Consider the following 15,566-nt stretch of genomic DNA (forward strand, 5'->3'; position numbering starts at 1 on the left):
TGGGGCTTGCAGGTTCTGTCCCTAATTCTTGTGTTTCGCCAAGAGCTAGCCTTATTCTAGTGGGTTAGGGTTGCTCGAATTCATCGATGCGGTATCTTGCACCAATGAATACAGCAGTCTACTGGTACTGGTATGATATGAAGAGATGTCAACTATATACCCCGCTGCTGGAGTCTCTAATTCTACAGTTTTTCATAAAGAAGGAAAAGAGAAGGCAATCATAATTTTGTTCTATGTGCAGATTCCCTAACTACCATACCGTAGCACTCGTTAGGACACAATTATCTGAGCCCGACCACCATAGATCAACCCAGTAGCCAAAAGACAAAACCCCACGGAAAAAAGGAAGCTGCCGTAAACTTTTGGGGACTAAAACAAAACCAATAGTTGAACTAAGGGAATAAGAGAACAAAAGAAATAGATGGAATGTGAGAAAATAATAATTAGCGAGTTGACATGGCTACACAATTATTATATTAGTGGGGTTCTATAGTACCGAGAAGTGTAATAAATTCATACCTTTTGTGACAGTCCTCTTGAGGGCAAGCTCCTTCTTCTTCAAGTCATCGGCACTGGCATCTTCAACCTCAAGTTGAGCCATGGCATCACTGAGAGAAGACTCGATCTTTTCCCGAGCACCCCTCTTCAATTTCAAGCTCATTGTCGGATCGCTAACAATCTCCTCAACTCGTGAGATGTAAGATTCAAGTTGTTGCCTAGCCTCAAACTTCTTGGAATAGGCATCATCAGTAGACTTGAACTTCTCCGCATCCTGAACCATCTTCTCAATCTCGGTTGAAGAAAGTTTTCCGACCGAGTTGGAGATAGTAATGTTTGCGCTTCTACCAGTTGACTTCTCGATAGCGGTAACCTTGAGGATACCATTGACATCGACCTCAAAGATGACCTCCAGAACAGCATCGCCAGCCTTCATTGGAGGAATTGGAGCAAGAGTGAACTCTCCAAGAGAGGTGTTGTCCTCGCAGTTAACACGCTCACCTTGGAAGACGGGAAACTGGACAGTGGTCTGGTTGTCGGCGACAGTGGTGAAAGTCCTCTTCTTGATAGTCGGGACAGTTTGACCACGCTATAGCATAGCAGTTAGCAGATGAACAAGTGAAAGTAGGGGACCATATACTCACAGGAACAACAGGGGCGAAGATGTTACCCTCCATAGCGACACCCAAAGAGAGAGGAACAACATCAAGCAGGAGCAAATCGGCTGTCTCATCAGAGGTAGCCTTGCCGGAAAGAATACCGGCCTGAACGGCGGCGCCATAGGCAACAGCCTCGTCGGGGTTGATACCCTTCTCTAACTTTTTGCCATTGAAGAGGTCGCTCAACAGCTTCTGGATCTTAGGGATGCGGGTAGAACCTCCCACCAAGACGACCTCATCGACAGCAGACTTAGCGAGACCAGAGTCCTTAAGGACCTGCTCTACAGGTGCGATGGTGCTCTTGAACAGAGAAGCATTGATATCCTCGAAACGGGCACGAGTAATAGAGGTGTTGAAGTCCTGACCACCAGAGAGCGAATCGATCTCGACAGTGGTCTGAGTAACAGAGGATAGAGTACGCTTGGCACGCTCGCAGGCAGATCTAAGACGACGAAGAGCGCGAGGATCATCGGAGATGTCAAGTTGGGTCTTCCTCTTGAACTCGGCTTTAAAATGGTCCAAGAGAGCAGTATCAAAGTCCTGACCACCCAAATGAGTGTCACCAGCAGTTGCCTTAACAGTAAAGACACCACCTGAAAATATTAGCCGCCGAAAATGCAAAAGACTTGCACCAGACGAACTTACCTTGAATGTGAAGAAGAGAAACGTCGAAAGTACCACCACCGAGATCAAAAATGAGAACGTGTCTCTCCTTATCAGACTTTCCAGCGCCCAACCCGTAAGCAATAGCGGCAGCGGTAGGCTCATTGATGATACGGAGAACATTCATGCCAGAAATAGCGCCAGCATCCTTGGTAGCCTGACGCTGGTTGTCATTGAAGTAAGCAGGAACAGTGATAACGGCCTTCTCTACGGCCTGTCCAAGCTTGGCCTCGGCAATCTCCTTCATCTACACATGACCAAGAAAAGTTAGAAATACGTTCATGTATCAAGGTTTAATGTTTACACACCTTGGTCAAAACCATGGATGAAATTTCCTGTGGCGAGAATTGCTTCGTCTCTCCAAGATACTCAACCTCAATATATGGGTTCCCTTCACGGTCAACGACCTTGAAGGGCCATGACTGAATATCCTTCTTCACACTTGGCTCATCGAAACGACGCCCAATCAACCGCCTATGTTTCGAAACGAAATGTGTCAGTAAAAAATCCCCAAGAAATTTTGCATAAGAAGGATCTCTAAATATAAGAAGGGGGGTTGAAGGTCAGAGGACATGGGAAACCTACTTGGCATCAAAGACAGTATTCCTGGGGTTCAAGGCTGCCTGATTCTTTGCAGCGTCGCCAATCAACCGCTCCTTCTCGGAGAAGGCAACAAAAGAAGGTGTAACACGGTTACCCTGCTCGTTGGCAACTGTCGGAGCAGGAATGTCAGTCCAGCTAGCAAAAGAGAATAATTTTTATGTTTGCGAATTTCATCCGGGTCAAAGTCCAGCAAACTCAATAGAAGGTGGAACCAACTGATTTCAACGCCGTTACCCTCGTAGATGGCAACACAGGAGTAGGTTGTACCTGCGAAAGGGAAAAACCCATGGTTAGCCATACGAACTTAACAAGACCAAGGAGAAATGTCAAAAGATATGAATGAAGAGGGGGAATTGCATACCAAGATCGATACCAATTGCGCCTTCGTATTTTCCTTCCATTTTTGGTTTTTTTTTTCCCTATAAAGTATTGGGAGGAGGATGGAGATTTTGTGGAGCAAAGGGGAGAGAGAGGTGTGGTGAGAAGAGGAGGGGACGAGAGGATGAAAGTGCGTTTTCTTGGTGAATTTTTTTCTTCTTTATCCCCTCCCCCTCCAATGAGTGCGTCCGCATTTGGCCAAAAGCGGGGGTTAGTCAGCACTTATCGGGATGTTTTTTTTGTTTTTTTTTCTCCCGAGCCCTACAAGTACCGGTACTATAATTTACTCGAGCATTTGAGGACGGCACTCTGACTTCAGGTTGCCGGTCAGACGCCATGCGGGAGGGTTTCACTGAGGTTCAACCTCCCTAGCGCGCCAAAGTAGGTAATTATAACAGAAAAAGACCCTTTAACCAGCTTAAAACATCTTCAACTCAATTCCCTCTCTACGAACTATGATACCAATCGAAAGAATTTAGCAAATACCTTATCATGAGCAAAGTTTTATCCACAGTACTTGAAAGGTTGCTCTAGTACAATCCAAATTTGTTAGCTTCTGTGGAGGTTGGTCTAAAGAATCGTCTGCACTTGTGCACGAGTAGTCTACCGTACAGGTAGGAGACCGCAGCCTACCGGTAGCCTCTCGTGGAGAATCCCATTGGCATACTTAGTATCATACGAGTACTGTAGATAATATGATAAGATACTTGTAGACTTTGAGGTAGGGGTGGAAAGGGAAAGAAAAGAACCCTAATACTGGTACTTTTGTATTGTAACATACCCGGACAAACTCTCTGGAGTGGAAATGGCCAGGGTTTTGTCCCCCCGCTAAGGGCGTATTTGGTTGTGGTTTCGCTACTCTGGGTTAGCTGCGCTGACAGGTGCAGGGATGGGGTTTTTTTTCTTTCCTCACCGCACGCTAGCCGTATGATACTTGACACACCATCGCGCTCTGGGTGCCTAATTGATTCCATCCCTACCGGTAATTCTATCCCTGAAGGCTTCCTCAAATCACTCTTCGACCATACTGGTCTAAATGCTTGAGCTATGATATGATATTCTAAAAATTTCCTCAAATGGGCTTCCGTACTAGTAATAATCCCGCTTTGTAACGAGTCAATGGATACGCGAAAGCTATTATATGAGTATCCCGAGGTCTATCTATCTACCGTATTGTGTCCCTGGTTTATGGAATTTCTGGAACCTGTTCCCAACGCTGCCACCTCACCCCACGACATCTGTGGATCTTGTAAGCTATGGGTGGTGGAAGTGGTCAAGTTAAAACGGTTAGCGATCGGCTCTTGTTGCAAAATCTCACCCGAAGTTCTGTTCACCCAATCGACTAGCCCCCCAGTTCCCCAGCCTTTAAAGGAAGTGAATAATTATACACACTCTTCAGCGCTTATTGGTAGTCTCACCAAGCGAAGCATGGACATCTAAGCTCTTAGAAACATGGTAAGTCAATCATTGACCGGTCGACGGGGAATGCCGTCCCTGAGTAGACTACTGTATCATACATCAGCGCACTCCTAGAGAAACGCCTGGTCGCAAAGCACGGAAATATCAGTACCATATATGCCTTCTATTTTCAGAGCGAGTTCATAGCGCACCGCACAAGCGCCGCCAGAGCTACGCCGCCACAAAACTTGAGAACTTATATTACACCAACCATCAGGCCACAGCACGTTAGGCTGATGCGGCATTGGAACAGATTACAGTATACAGCTACCCAACCACAACCACAACCTCATACCTCATACCTCATACTTCCCCGAGGCGATGCGAACGGCACCTGGATGTGGGGGCAGGGCGGCGATAAAAAAAGTAGAAAGAATCAGCGTAATTACCATGATATCCCATCACATACAAAGTAAAACAAAAATATGAACCAAGAAAGACAGAGAAGAAAGCTAGTGAGCCCCTCAATACCCATTGTGCTTGCAAACAATACACTTGAAGGCCCACTCGTCGCTAGGGCCATTTTCAGCGAGTAAGTTATCCAAACACTTCCGATGGAAGATGTGCCTGCAGTGGAAAACTACCAACTCCCCTGCTTCTTCCTCCTCGGTATTGCCAGCACCGCTAGCCTCTCCTGTTTCCTCCGGCAGATCGGTTGTCACCCGCGCGCGGCTTTTCCCCCTCGCGATGGCAGATAAGGGTCCTTCGGAAGCTAGTTTTCGCTCCTCCCGTATGCTTTCGAGTCGCTGCGCGCTTCTTAGTCTCGCTTTTTCCCACGCACTGTATATACCGCCAGCGGCACCAGGGCCCCAGAGCTTCTTGTTGCAGGCTTCGCAGGTTTGATTTGCTGGGCGCCAGCCTTTTTGGCGGAGCGTTGCGGCTTCGTCGACGTGCACGAATAAGTCTTTTTCCAGGAGGCGGTTCGCCAGGGCGAGTATTTGCTCTTCGTAAATGTAGGCTTCAAAGATGTCACCGAGGACGTTACGGAGGTCTCCGAGAGAGGGGGAGGCTTTTGATGCACGGAATAGGAACGCTCGGAGAATTTGTAGGAATGAGACAGTCCGTGAGGAGGATGTTGCGGTGAGCAGCGCTGAGAATACCGTCTGGACAAACATTCGGAGCGAGACGGCCACTTTTTCGCTATCAATCTCTATGACATCTTTTTCATTCAATGTTTCATTTGCCTCTTTAGGTGTGCGGCTGCCCGCAGGTGGCCCTCCCTGGATGGATATGCAGTTCCTCGCTATACGCGCAACGGTATCTACGAAATCCAGCCAGAGCAGCTCCTCTTCGTTGAGCGGCTCGTTGTTGGATCTGTGTTTTGATCTGATGGTCTTGAGTAGTCGTTTCCCAGTTTTCATCTGGCCTTGGCAAAGCCAAACACCTACTTGCGCATACTTCTGTAATGAACGCAAGCTCCCAGAAATTGCCTCATTGTTTGATTGTGAGCCATGCGCGTTTGCGGCCGCAACAAGTAGGCTTTCTAGGGCTATTTCCAGAGTCCCTAAGTGCACTATGAGCCTATCCATGGCTTTTCGTATCTCCCCTTCACGAGCCATTAACATGACGGCGGCATCCATAACCCCACTGCTCTCCATTGCCGGCAATACCTTATCCAATCGAAGGTCTCCAGATTGAAGACCGCCAACGTAGGTATTAACATGATCGGGTTCAAATTCACACATAAGTCGGATATAAAGTTCTACAAATGACACGTTTTGTGTCACCGCTGGTCGCTTGAAATTATTTCCTTCCTTGGTATCTGAAGGTTCGAGGATTGTCCGAAGATATAGGGAACTGCCCCTGTATATAAGTTTCAGCGCGTCATTCTTGTGACTAAATCACATCCATGCACACGTATTGATGATGGTAGCCGTCCGAGCACAATCTATGCCCATCAGCTGTCGTGCGTGTTGTTCGATAACACGGCGAACTTCCTTTGTTTGTTTTTCGTTCAAAATGCTACCTGGTCGCAGGTAATCCCAGATACAATCAAAAACAGCATCCTGTGACTCTCCGTCCTCAAAGTATGTTTTTGTAAGCCTAGCATATTGTTTCTCGGATCGGAATATCGACTTGAGGACTCGGAAGAACTTAGCATTTGTAAAGAGTTCGACTAGAACATCGATATCGGGAGGGCGGTAAACGGTGAGCAAATATTCAATGCTTAACTGGCAGTCATCAGCAATATCTTCGCCGGGACAATTGCAAAGCCCAACGATCACACGATGCAAAGCGCTCCCCGAAAGTAGTATAAACTGAGGGTACTTTGGAATGTTCCTTGCGATAAGCATGTCCAGATAAATTGTGTCCTGGGGTGGAAAGTCGGTGGAACCCATAACTTCCAGAAGAATGCTGACAATATACTGCCGATTCATAGACGATTGGCAAAAGGCTTGCTCCTCGGAGACATCTTGCCTGAACGTTGCGTCTTCAGAATCTGCTGCACCGTTCAAAAACGGGTTCTCGAATGCTTCATTCAAAGCACTTAGAAAACTAGGCGCATCGAATTTGAGGATAAGTCGGAGATAGGGAAAGGAAGGCTCCGATTTTGGTACAAGACCTGTATAGAACGGTTTGCCACCCTGCTTAGGCCATGTTATTGTCCTCCCCAAAAACAGAAAGTAATAGAGTGCAGCCTTTGCATTTGACGCGTCCGGTTCCGAGAGATCCTCACCCGTAGGGTATACACGGCCTGTAAGAGTGTAGGACAGGTAAGGGAACACCTTCAGAGCATTTACAGCATGCATAGAGCTCTCGCTCTCCTCAACTCCGTTTTGAGGTGGAGGGATTAAGAGGGATAGCAAATCTATCATGGGGGTAATATAATCGCCGAGCGCTCGGTTCCAAACGTAGATCATCGCGTCGTAAAGATTATGTTGCTTGCATAGAGTCGTTACTTGGTCAATGTCCAACGTTCTTGTATCCATATGACAAATTATCTCCTCCAACCGACTGTCGAACTCGCGGGAAGTGTAGTGTGCGATGAGCGATTTGACAACTGTCGGTGGCACAGATCGAATCCTCCCTTCCAATATATGCGGCTCTAGTGTCTCAAGGAAAATGCCTTCAACAGACCCTTGTTCGAAGTGCTCAAAAGCCTCAACAAATAGAAAGTCCGTCGCACCCACACCTAGGCAAGCGTTGAAACACGCTGTTGCTAAATCCTGCAATTGTTCACGCTCCAACACTTCCTTTTGAGTAGACTTTTGATTTTTCCCAAAGGCGTACCTAAGAGACGCAGACATCATCTCCAATAGTCTTTCCCTTACAATTGGATGCCGTAATTCTGCATCTTCAGGAAGCCCGATGGTCAACTTGTTGGTCTCCCCAACGTAATATGCCGTAGCAAGGTGTATTGCTCCAATAAAGTCTCCAACCTCCATCATAGCCAGCAATCTATCGGCCCAATTGGACAATGCGCCAACCAAAACTTCGTATTGACACTGTCCGAAATTAGTTTACTCATCGCCAATATATGTATAAAATGGAGAGTTGACAGTACATACTAAAAGAAACATCCTTCCTTTATAGGCCTTGAAGCTGTTGTAAAAGGCATCTGCCACATGTGGATGGGATGATCCTTCGTCATCAAGGTGGTCGATCAGAGAATGCAGCTGCCCTGAGAACATGTCAAGATGCAAGATCTGCTTCGGCATCAGATCGAACGTTTCGGTCGCTCTCAGTGAAGTATCCTCAAGAATTATCAACCTCTGAGTAATTGTTAAAACACCAATTATCTACAACTCCATTAGAAAATGGCCAATATGTCTGTTATTCACGAAAAGTACCTGACGATTGATCCACTGTACAGCAACAATTGCTTCATCGCATCGGAAACGACTCTTAGGCCGGAAGTCCAAAACGGGTGGGCGGGTGGGGTCATTGTCCTCGGTCTCAATAACTGAAAGCTCTAACAAAGTCAAAATGTTCGACCAAGCATACACTAATCTCGCATTCAAACATGATTTCGATCCATTAGCCGCTTGCCTCGCCTTCATAAAAGGATACCAGGCCAAGCACCCTGATAATGCTGAGTAAGCTGCGACCTCTTTGGGTTTAGCAGCTTTATATTGTGTTTGTGCAATCGGAGTAGTTGAAACAATGACTAAGAGGTTAGGAGTCAACAGGGCCACAAGTCCAAGAGTGTCTGTCGCTTGTTGGAAGTTCCCCAATGGGAGAACTGAGAACCCAAGTACCGAACTAGGCTTGCGAGGTCGGAGCGACGGATTAACGTCAAATGGATATCGCCCTAGAACACGCGTAGTTTTTACTACCCTCCTAACTGCGCCTAACCCTCTAGTCGCCAAATGTGAGAATGCCATCCCTCTATCGTCGCCAGAAACCAATGCCGTATGTCTAGTGCCAAGAAACCCAAGATGAATTACTGAAACCCCTTCAACGTGACCATCCGTTTTTCGACCCTCAACCTGATCTAAAGGGAGAGGGGGTATATGGAGAAATGGCTGGCTAGGTTTGTTCAACTCCCAAGTGAAAATGTGCCCCGAATCGTGACCTCCTGCGATGGTGGTATGGTCGGCAGAAACGGCCAGAGCTGATATTGCTCCATGCTCGACAGCTATAATGGTTAGGCAGAGGTATAACTCAGGTGTAGATATCAAAGCATACCTTTTGTACCGGGCCCTATTATTCCTTGAAGACTCTGGTTGTAGTCGAAAACTAAAACGATGCCCCTGGAGGTTCCCAGCGCAATTGTCGCAGAGGCAATGATGCATGTAGGGGTACCAAAATTACGCCTCCCTCCCTCAGAAAACACTTGGTTTTTTATTTTCTTGAGTTTGGTCCACCGAACAACATCCCAAGGCGCTGACTGTTCTTCTGCCTCGCCGAAACTGATATCTCCTATTGAAGATGACCTCGAATGCGGTCCAAGGAGGGAGGGTGAAAGAGCTCGTGGTGATGGCGACCCTATGGGTGAGGCAGGCTGTAACCGCGACTGAAATCGTCTGTCAAAAGGCCGTAGAGACGGAGCAGGTGAAAATCGAGATCCCAAAACGCTACTCCCGCGTGAAGACGCCACTGACCCCTACGAGCCCCCGATATTAGCCATCAATAGGCAAAGCCGCCAAGAGATAGCACCTACTTGTATTGAAGGAGTATCGTCGGGGGCAGAAAGAGAACCACCAGGGCTGGTCTCGCCGTTTATTGAGTCCGAGAGATCTGGATGTTCGTTATCTGTTGGTTTTTTCGCTTGCTTAAATCCCTTAAAAGCCGTGCCATTTCCCTCTTCCCTAGCCTCCTGCAGGTATTCCAGAACTCTTGAAGTAGTTGTGTTCGTCATCGATTCCGGAACACCCCCATTCACCTCGAGCTCCCCCTCGTCCAAGTCCCGTATCACTTCAACATTCCCAACCTCATGCCTGTTGCCCTCTCTACTACTTTCGCTCGTCTCGGGTACCGAGCTCTCGTTCGGTATCGAGCTCATCGATTGGAAATCGGGTCAATTCGCATATCTTGAGTTCGCCGTTCCACCCCGAGGAGGCCCAAATCGTTCCTTCGTTCGGAATAAATGTTTCCGGGTTAACAAACAGGCGGATAACAACCGAACAAGATCTTCCGGAAACCTAGAACACCACAGAATTGCCTAAAATCTGATATTGGTTTTTCTGCTGGTAACGTGTGACGTACTTGGGATACCGGTATGCGAGTGTGAAGCTGCGGATGCTTTCCCACCAACAAGTGGAATCTGTTCCCGATGGGAGGTGAGATATGTTCTAAAATGTGCCCACCCCACGCGCACATCTGAGCCCAAACTAAATTCTATGTATGATATTCCCAAATTTGACAGACCCATGCATGAGCCGCGAAGCTCTCATTCAACGCACAACAAATTATCACCACATTCAACAGCAGCCATGGGTGGAACAGTTGGCCCATCAATTCCCCCTCATATCCTTGCGAAGAGAAAACTAGACAAAGAGGAGAATGCCGCAGCAACATCAAAAATCGGACTGTCGGCACCAGACGATCTGGACATAAAAAAGAGAAGGACAGTAGGCCCTGCGCCGCCTCCGCTCAATGAACAGCCAAATTCTGGATCCGAGGACGGTGATGACGAGACTATCAGTGATGATGATATAGGGCCGGCCCTACCTCCAAGCTCTGCGTCAGCTGTAAGGAAATCCTATTTCTTTTTACCTGTTAAGGGCATTAGCTAACTGGGCGCCGACCGGTATACAGGAAGAGGTAGAATTGGCAGCGCGGAGACGGCTGGCACAGTTTGCAGAAACAAAGTTTCAAAATTCCGACGGCGGAAAGGCGAAACGTGACGAATGGATGTTGGTTCCACCAAAGTCGGAGGATTGGACAACAAAAGTCGATCCAACCAAGCTACGAAACCGAAAGTTTCAGACGGGAAAGGGGTCTAAAGCCCCCCAGAAGCCAGGGGGAGACAATACACTGTGGACGGAATCACCTGAGGAGAAACGCAAGCGATTAAACGATGAAGTGATGGGTATCAAGAAACCAGCAACACAAACACAGGAAAAAGAAGGAAAGCATGGTGTCAGTGCTGCCGAGGCCGAAGAGACGGCCCGGAGAATTCGCGAATACAATGTAATACCCCTCTTATGCGATGATTTAACCCGATACATATCTGCCCGATACTGAATCGTTATTTACTGGGGTTTTAGGAGAAAAATCGCTCTCAATCGCTTTACGAGGAGCATAAGAAACTGGGGCCTCGAGAAAAGGAGGACGATCCTGGTGCTCGCGCGTTTGATCGCGAGAAGGATATCGCCGGGGGTCGTAGAATTGGTCACGCGCAAAAGAAGGAGATGCTGAACAGAGCCGCCGAATTTGGATCACGGTTCTCTTCGGGAAGCTACCTGTGATGTGAGTTCAGAGATCGGGATACGCGCCAACTATCTCATCGCACTTCTTTCTTTCTCTTTCAAAAAGCATGCTGAGTACCGGTAACCGTACCGATACGGTAGTCTGTGGCCCTCTTTTTTTTTTGGCAACTTTTCTCGTGTACGAGTATGATCCATGATTCGCACTGAAACCAGAAATGTCATGTCATGCTATGCTCAGGAACGCAGTCTCGACAAGTGGTAGACTAACTTATAATAGACTCAAGGCAACAGTTGACCTTGAAGTCTTGGCCCGGGCACTGCAGGTTCTGCACTTGGCGCAATAAACTATGATCTAATACCGGTACCGGTGCTCGGAGTAGAGTCTTTACATAACTGGACTTCGAAGGGTTGGGCAGAGAGGGTCGGGTGGCGTCTAGTCTTTGTAATTGTCGATTTACAAGTACAAATACGGGATATCGAAATCAAATTCTGTTCTAGTGTCCTCTGGAATTTGTTACGCAAAGGCTGTGATACGAGTCAGTTAGGCATAAACACCAAGACTTCCGCATTTCCAACAAGCAGCAGATTAATGTCTCTCTGTCTGAGCCCTAATAAACTTGACCCAATGTAGCAAAATAATTTCCCTATTTGAATCTGGAGGATTTCTTGGTACCATACATAGGGGAACGTTTTGGGTTTTCGTTGTTACGACGCTTCTCACATCTGAGAGTCTCCCGACTCCCGAGCGAGGCGAACGCCCCCTACTAGTGTATCACACCCAAGTCTCACACCAAGTTCAGTCTTCTATTTTACCAAATCTAGACTAAGCCCAGGCCAAGTGCGAAAAGCCACACCCCTACTCAACTACTCGAGTAGAACTAATGATAAGTTAACCGTCCGTCCCTCAGACCTATCCGTTCGCTCATCCTACTCGTAAACCACACCCTTTCGAACACTTCCTTCCGCCTTTTCAACTCGGGGCACCGACGTTCATCTGACCCGTTTTTTTTTCTCCCATTCATTATCCACTCTTAGATTTCCTTCGAATTTTCCAGCGTTGTTATTTTCCAGCCTTCCCCTGCCCTGTTTGTCGGGGTCAGTTCAGGGCCTCACAATTGCCCACGCGACATTTCCTGCTCCCTTTGTTTTCCTTTGTTTCCAACCTTTTCTCTTTTTTTTTTCTTTTTCCCCTACGCAACCGGACATGGCTGTTCTTAAGCGATGGCTAGATCTGGTGAAGAGGGATCATGGGCGTGATGACGATGATTGGCCTCACAGGAGTTGGTATTGGAATGATGTAAGTTCGATGCGTCCGCTTTCGCCCATTTTAATCTTGACGATGGGGTTTAACTGACTGACGAATGATGTTTCCTAGCAAGCAAGAGCAATTAAATGGGGAATCTTTTTTGGCATCTTGACTTTCTTCTTCGTACTCATGATGGCAATGTACTATCACGCCGACCGCCGGATGAAGAATGGACAGCCCCCTCTTCGCTATCACCGGGTACGTTTCTTACCTTATTCGTCGCGGTTTTCATGAGTGCGGGATGTAATTGTTAATTGATTGTGTTGGGGATGTGTAGTGGCTAGTACCTCGGACCCGGAGGGCCCAATTCGAACCAAACCTCCAACGACCCGAAGAGAACTTCTCGTTCTATCACCAGCAGCAACCTCAGGAAAATGATACATACGGAATGCATGCCGTGCCGCCTCCAGGTACAGAAACCCTTCTTACCGCAGACCTAAAGCATCGCTCGATGTTGAATCATAGATAAGAGGGAGAGGTGCTAACTCTCGCGCCCAATAGCTTACAATCCCAACTATCCCGAACCCCCCGTTTACTCTGGCGGTCCCCCAATCGGAGCCACAAAGGTCGACCCAGCAGAACATCCAGCGCATCACTTGGGTGAAGGTAGCAGCAGCGGGCCCGCTCCTCCTCCCCCTGTTGCCGTCCCGGCATCTACGCCGCAGCAGCGCCCACATTAAACCAAAGGGCCGATTGTTATGTCTTAACAGAAGGTTGCATTAAACTCTGGAGTCCCGTAATATCGTCTAGAGGACGGGAGAAAGAAGGAAGGATCATTTACCTGTAAATTTAGTTTCTCAAACCGTCTCACTCACTGCGTTCTGTGTTCTTAATTTTTTGCCCTTTTAGACCCTCATCCCGCTTTTACTCCTTTTGCTTTTGGTTACCGGACGGATGCACATAGCCATACATTTTCGTTTCAAGCAAGTTCGTACCATTTCTTTTTCAATTTCGTCTTATCGTCTACCACCTGATCTCTTTTGTTTGGGCGGGCATTGGGTTTTTTCATTTAAAGTTACATTGGGGGAGACGTATTATACATCATGGGCAGCAATTTTTAAATCGGAGATGGGACGGCTGGCGGGGGGGAGGTATTGGATGGGAGAAAATAAAGAGCTGATTTTTCAGAGAAAAACTTCACCTCTAGTTACAACTGCAGGTCCCTCTAGTTTTTATTACCATGTCGGTAGTGCAAGTATCGTAGTTAACCCCCCAGATAAGCCAAAGCAAATATCACGCAAACCAGAAGCAGTAGCAGTAGCAGCAAATAGTAAAACGCCGGGGGGGATAACCAAACAAACAAAAAACACCCCCCACCCCCAAACAATCAAATAATCTCAAAGGGGTAGCATGCGTGAAGGGGAGGGGAGGGGGTAGCTAACCAATGTCCATAGCATCCGGATCCTCATAAAAACCCCTCCCTCCTGCTATATCCCCACCCGTCTCCATCGAATCCCACTCATACCCTTTCTCCTCCTCCTCCTCCTCACCCCCCATCACCACCCCCGCAGCTTGGGTTACCGCCGCCGCAGCCTCATCAGCCTGTCTCTTCCGAATCCTGTTCCTCGCCTCAATAATCACTCGCCGAACACTATCCCTCTCCTCCGAAACACTCAACGAGCTCGGTACCGAATAAAGTACCAAATCCGTACTCGTCTCCCCCCCCCCACCGCCACCACTATGGGCACCACTTTCAGCAAGCAGGTAGGGAACCCGTGTCAGCTGCTTCTCAACGTCCGAGAGGAAGATGAGTTTCCGGGAGTCCGGGTCGTCCTCAGAGTCGTAGGACGCGATCTCTTCGTCGAGACTTTTGATAAAGATCACATTGTCGACGTCCATTCTTTCGGCTTCTGTTTGGGAGAGGGGGGTGCCACTGGAGGGGGTGGTGGTGGGGAAGAGTCGGGGTTTGTTAAGAAGCTCTACTTTAGGGGGTGTTAATTGATGATGGGCAAGAGGGGAAGCAGGGGAGGAACCTTTTTTGACGAGAGATAGTTTCTCCAGACGTTTCGATAAGGGCTGTTCCTCCAGCAGGTCATCGCTTGGAGGCCGCTTTCGTTGGAAATCTGTGCTCCATTCCATCACTGGTCGGTAGTGATGGTTTTCCCTTCCTTTGCTTCGACCCTTTTCGTAGGGAATTCTCATTCGTTGGTGTTTCCCCTCGCAGTCAATTACTCTCTCGATCTCTCGGTCTCTCTCTCTCCAAATCAATTTTCCCCGATTTTTTGGAAACGTTTATCTTAGGAGTAGTCGTCTACCGTGCTGTTCCGTGCTCGGGTTCCCGTTTGCGTTTGCGTATTATCCCCTCCACCTCCTCGGGAAGTTAGAGCAGAAATCGATCGTAAGTGCAACAACCTCTCCTCCAAAAACCATTGTTGTTATATAAAGGCTTCCCGTTAACCTAACCTAACCCAATTTCACTGTAATTGATCCGCCAGCGTAAGCTCCCGCTCGACCGCAGGGTTCGCAAGGGATAAAGAAGCGTCTAGAAGAGTCGATGGGATGGATGATGGTGGTTATCATGTGGGGGCAGGGGTTACGCAGGCTATCCCTCGTTTGTATGGGGGCGCCAAGGCTTGCGAGAAGGTTCCTGGCGGTGTCTTTGTGTGTGGGGACGTGCATGAAAACATGTGATTGGGCATCACTCGGTTTCGGGTTTTTTTTTTCTTTCTTTTCTTTGTTTCCTCTTTGGCGGGAAAAGCCTCTGGAATGGTGTGGGATGCAAGAGAGGCTTTATGTTGTGGTGATGGGCGTGTGTGACACAGTACCGTATGATATCATAAATTTACCATGTTGCAATACCTGGGCTTCGTACGGTACAGTACCGTACGAGCTGGAATAATTGAACCTCGCGCTAAGAGGTTAAAATAAGGTGAGGCGTCCGGAAAGTAGCGGTTTGATCAGAGATGACTGATTTTGGCTTGGAGACAGGGTCCGAGGGTTATGATTCCCAACCTCACCTCTTCTTCTCTGTGAGTCAGGCTTGTGGTGATTGAACGTGTTCTATTGTAAATAAAAGATCTATAAAGAAGAATTTATTAGTAACAAATAAAACAATTGCTTCAATTCACTTTCATTATACTCTGTTGCGGAGGCAACCTGCATAGACTCAGAGTTGCCTACATCAACCAAGATTCGTTTCTGCAGACGGAGATTGTCTAGAAAGGCTCAAAATATGCTCAATTCGTT

The 15,566-nt window shown here is 47.7% G+C and overlaps 5 protein-coding genes; 2 read left to right on the plus strand and 3 right to left on the minus strand.

Moving 5' to 3' along the window:
• Window positions 1-139: 139 nt before the first annotated feature.
• GSTUM_00008839001 (uncharacterized protein) lies at window positions 140-2,907 on the minus strand. XM_002840306.2 has 9 exons: window positions 2,785-2,907; window positions 2,640-2,690; window positions 2,406-2,532; window positions 2,129-2,294; window positions 1,803-2,067; window positions 1,737-1,750; window positions 1,143-1,697; window positions 520-1,087; window positions 140-460 (listed from the first exon to the last, which is right to left on the minus strand). Exons 1-9 carry the CDS (start codon window positions 2,822-2,824, stop codon window positions 444-446), a joined length of 1,803 nt encoding a protein of 600 aa, XP_002840352.1. The 5' UTR covers window positions 2,825-2,907; the 3' UTR covers window positions 140-443.
• Window positions 2,908-4,379: 1,472 nt separating this feature from the next.
• GSTUM_00008840001 (uncharacterized protein) lies at window positions 4,380-9,705 on the minus strand (the record flags this gene model as incomplete). XM_002840307.2 has 6 exons in its annotated part: window positions 4,380-6,056; window positions 6,117-7,705; window positions 7,769-7,999; window positions 8,051-8,838; window positions 8,889-9,306; window positions 9,364-9,705. 6 exons carry the CDS (start codon window positions 9,703-9,705, stop codon window positions 4,724-4,726), a joined length of 4,701 nt encoding a protein of 1,566 aa, XP_002840353.1. The 3' UTR covers window positions 4,380-4,723.
• A 389-nt stretch (window positions 9,706-10,094) lies between these two features.
• Window positions 10,095-11,450, plus strand: GSTUM_00008841001 (uncharacterized protein). XM_002840308.2 has 3 exons: window positions 10,095-10,393; window positions 10,461-10,835; window positions 10,913-11,450. The coding sequence occupies exons 1-3, from the start codon at window positions 10,136-10,138 to the stop codon at window positions 11,111-11,113; spliced, it is 834 nt and encodes a 277-aa protein (XP_002840354.1). The 5' UTR covers window positions 10,095-10,135; the 3' UTR covers window positions 11,114-11,450.
• A 786-nt stretch (window positions 11,451-12,236) lies between these two features.
• On the plus strand, window positions 12,237-13,515 carry GSTUM_00008842001 (uncharacterized protein). XM_002840309.2 has 4 exons: window positions 12,237-12,371; window positions 12,450-12,578; window positions 12,658-12,790; window positions 12,882-13,515. Exons 1-4 carry the CDS (start codon window positions 12,279-12,281, stop codon window positions 13,058-13,060), a joined length of 534 nt encoding a protein of 177 aa, XP_002840355.1. The 5' UTR covers window positions 12,237-12,278; the 3' UTR covers window positions 13,061-13,515.
• A 71-nt stretch (window positions 13,516-13,586) lies between these two features.
• GSTUM_00008843001 (uncharacterized protein) lies at window positions 13,587-14,838 on the minus strand. XM_002840310.2 has 2 exons: window positions 14,354-14,838; window positions 13,587-14,302 (listed from the first exon to the last, which is right to left on the minus strand). Exons 1-2 carry the CDS (start codon window positions 14,520-14,522, stop codon window positions 13,758-13,760), a joined length of 714 nt encoding a protein of 237 aa, XP_002840356.1. The 5' UTR covers window positions 14,523-14,838; the 3' UTR covers window positions 13,587-13,757.
• Window positions 14,839-15,566: the final 728 nt, after the last annotated feature.

The sequence above is a fragment of the Tuber melanosporum genome (genome assembly GCF_000151645.1).
Source record: "Tuber melanosporum whole genome shotgun sequence assembly, scaffold_5, strain Mel28".
Taxonomy (NCBI): Eukaryota; Fungi; Ascomycota; class Pezizomycetes; order Pezizales; family Tuberaceae; genus Tuber; species Tuber melanosporum.

Bases quoted from the DNA above. Each gene is read 5' to 3' on its own strand.
- GSTUM_00008843001 (XM_002840310.2), bottom strand. From the start codon at position 14,522: ATGAGAATTCCCTACGAAAAGGGTCGAAGCAAAGGAAGGGAAAACCAT. The intron at 14,303-14,353 runs GTTCCTCCCCTG...CACCCCCTAAAG, and splicing joins ACTATCTCTCGTCAAAAAAG to TAGAGCTTCTTAACAAACCC.
- GSTUM_00008842001 (XM_002840309.2), top strand. From the start codon at position 12,279: ATGGCTGTTCTTAAGCGATGGCTAGATCTGGTGAAGAGGGATCATGGG. The intron at 12,579-12,657 runs GTACGTTTCTTA...GGGGATGTGTAG, and splicing joins CCCCTCTTCGCTATCACCGG to TGGCTAGTACCTCGGACCCG. The intron at 12,791-12,881 runs GTACAGAAACCC...CGCGCCCAATAG, and splicing joins GCATGCCGTGCCGCCTCCAG to CTTACAATCCCAACTATCCC.
- GSTUM_00008839001 (XM_002840306.2), bottom strand. From the start codon at position 2,824: ATGGAAGGAAAATACGAAGGCGCAATTGGTATCGATCTTG. The intron at 2,295-2,405 runs GTAGGTTTCCCA...TTCGAAACATAG, and splicing joins AATACTGTCTTTGATGCCAA to GCGGTTGATTGGGCGTCGTT. The intron at 1,088-1,142 runs GTGAGTATATGG...GCTATGCTATAG, and splicing joins TCTTCGCCCCTGTTGTTCCT to CGTGGTCAAACTGTCCCGAC.
- GSTUM_00008841001 (XM_002840308.2), top strand. From the start codon at position 10,136: ATGGGTGGAACAGTTGGCCCATCAATTCCCCCTCATATCCTTGCGAAG. The intron at 10,394-10,460 runs GTAAGGAAATCC...ACCGGTATACAG, and splicing joins CTCCAAGCTCTGCGTCAGCT to GAAGAGGTAGAATTGGCAGC. The intron at 10,836-10,912 runs GTAATACCCCTC...CTGGGGTTTTAG, and splicing joins GGAGAATTCGCGAATACAAT to GAGAAAAATCGCTCTCAATC.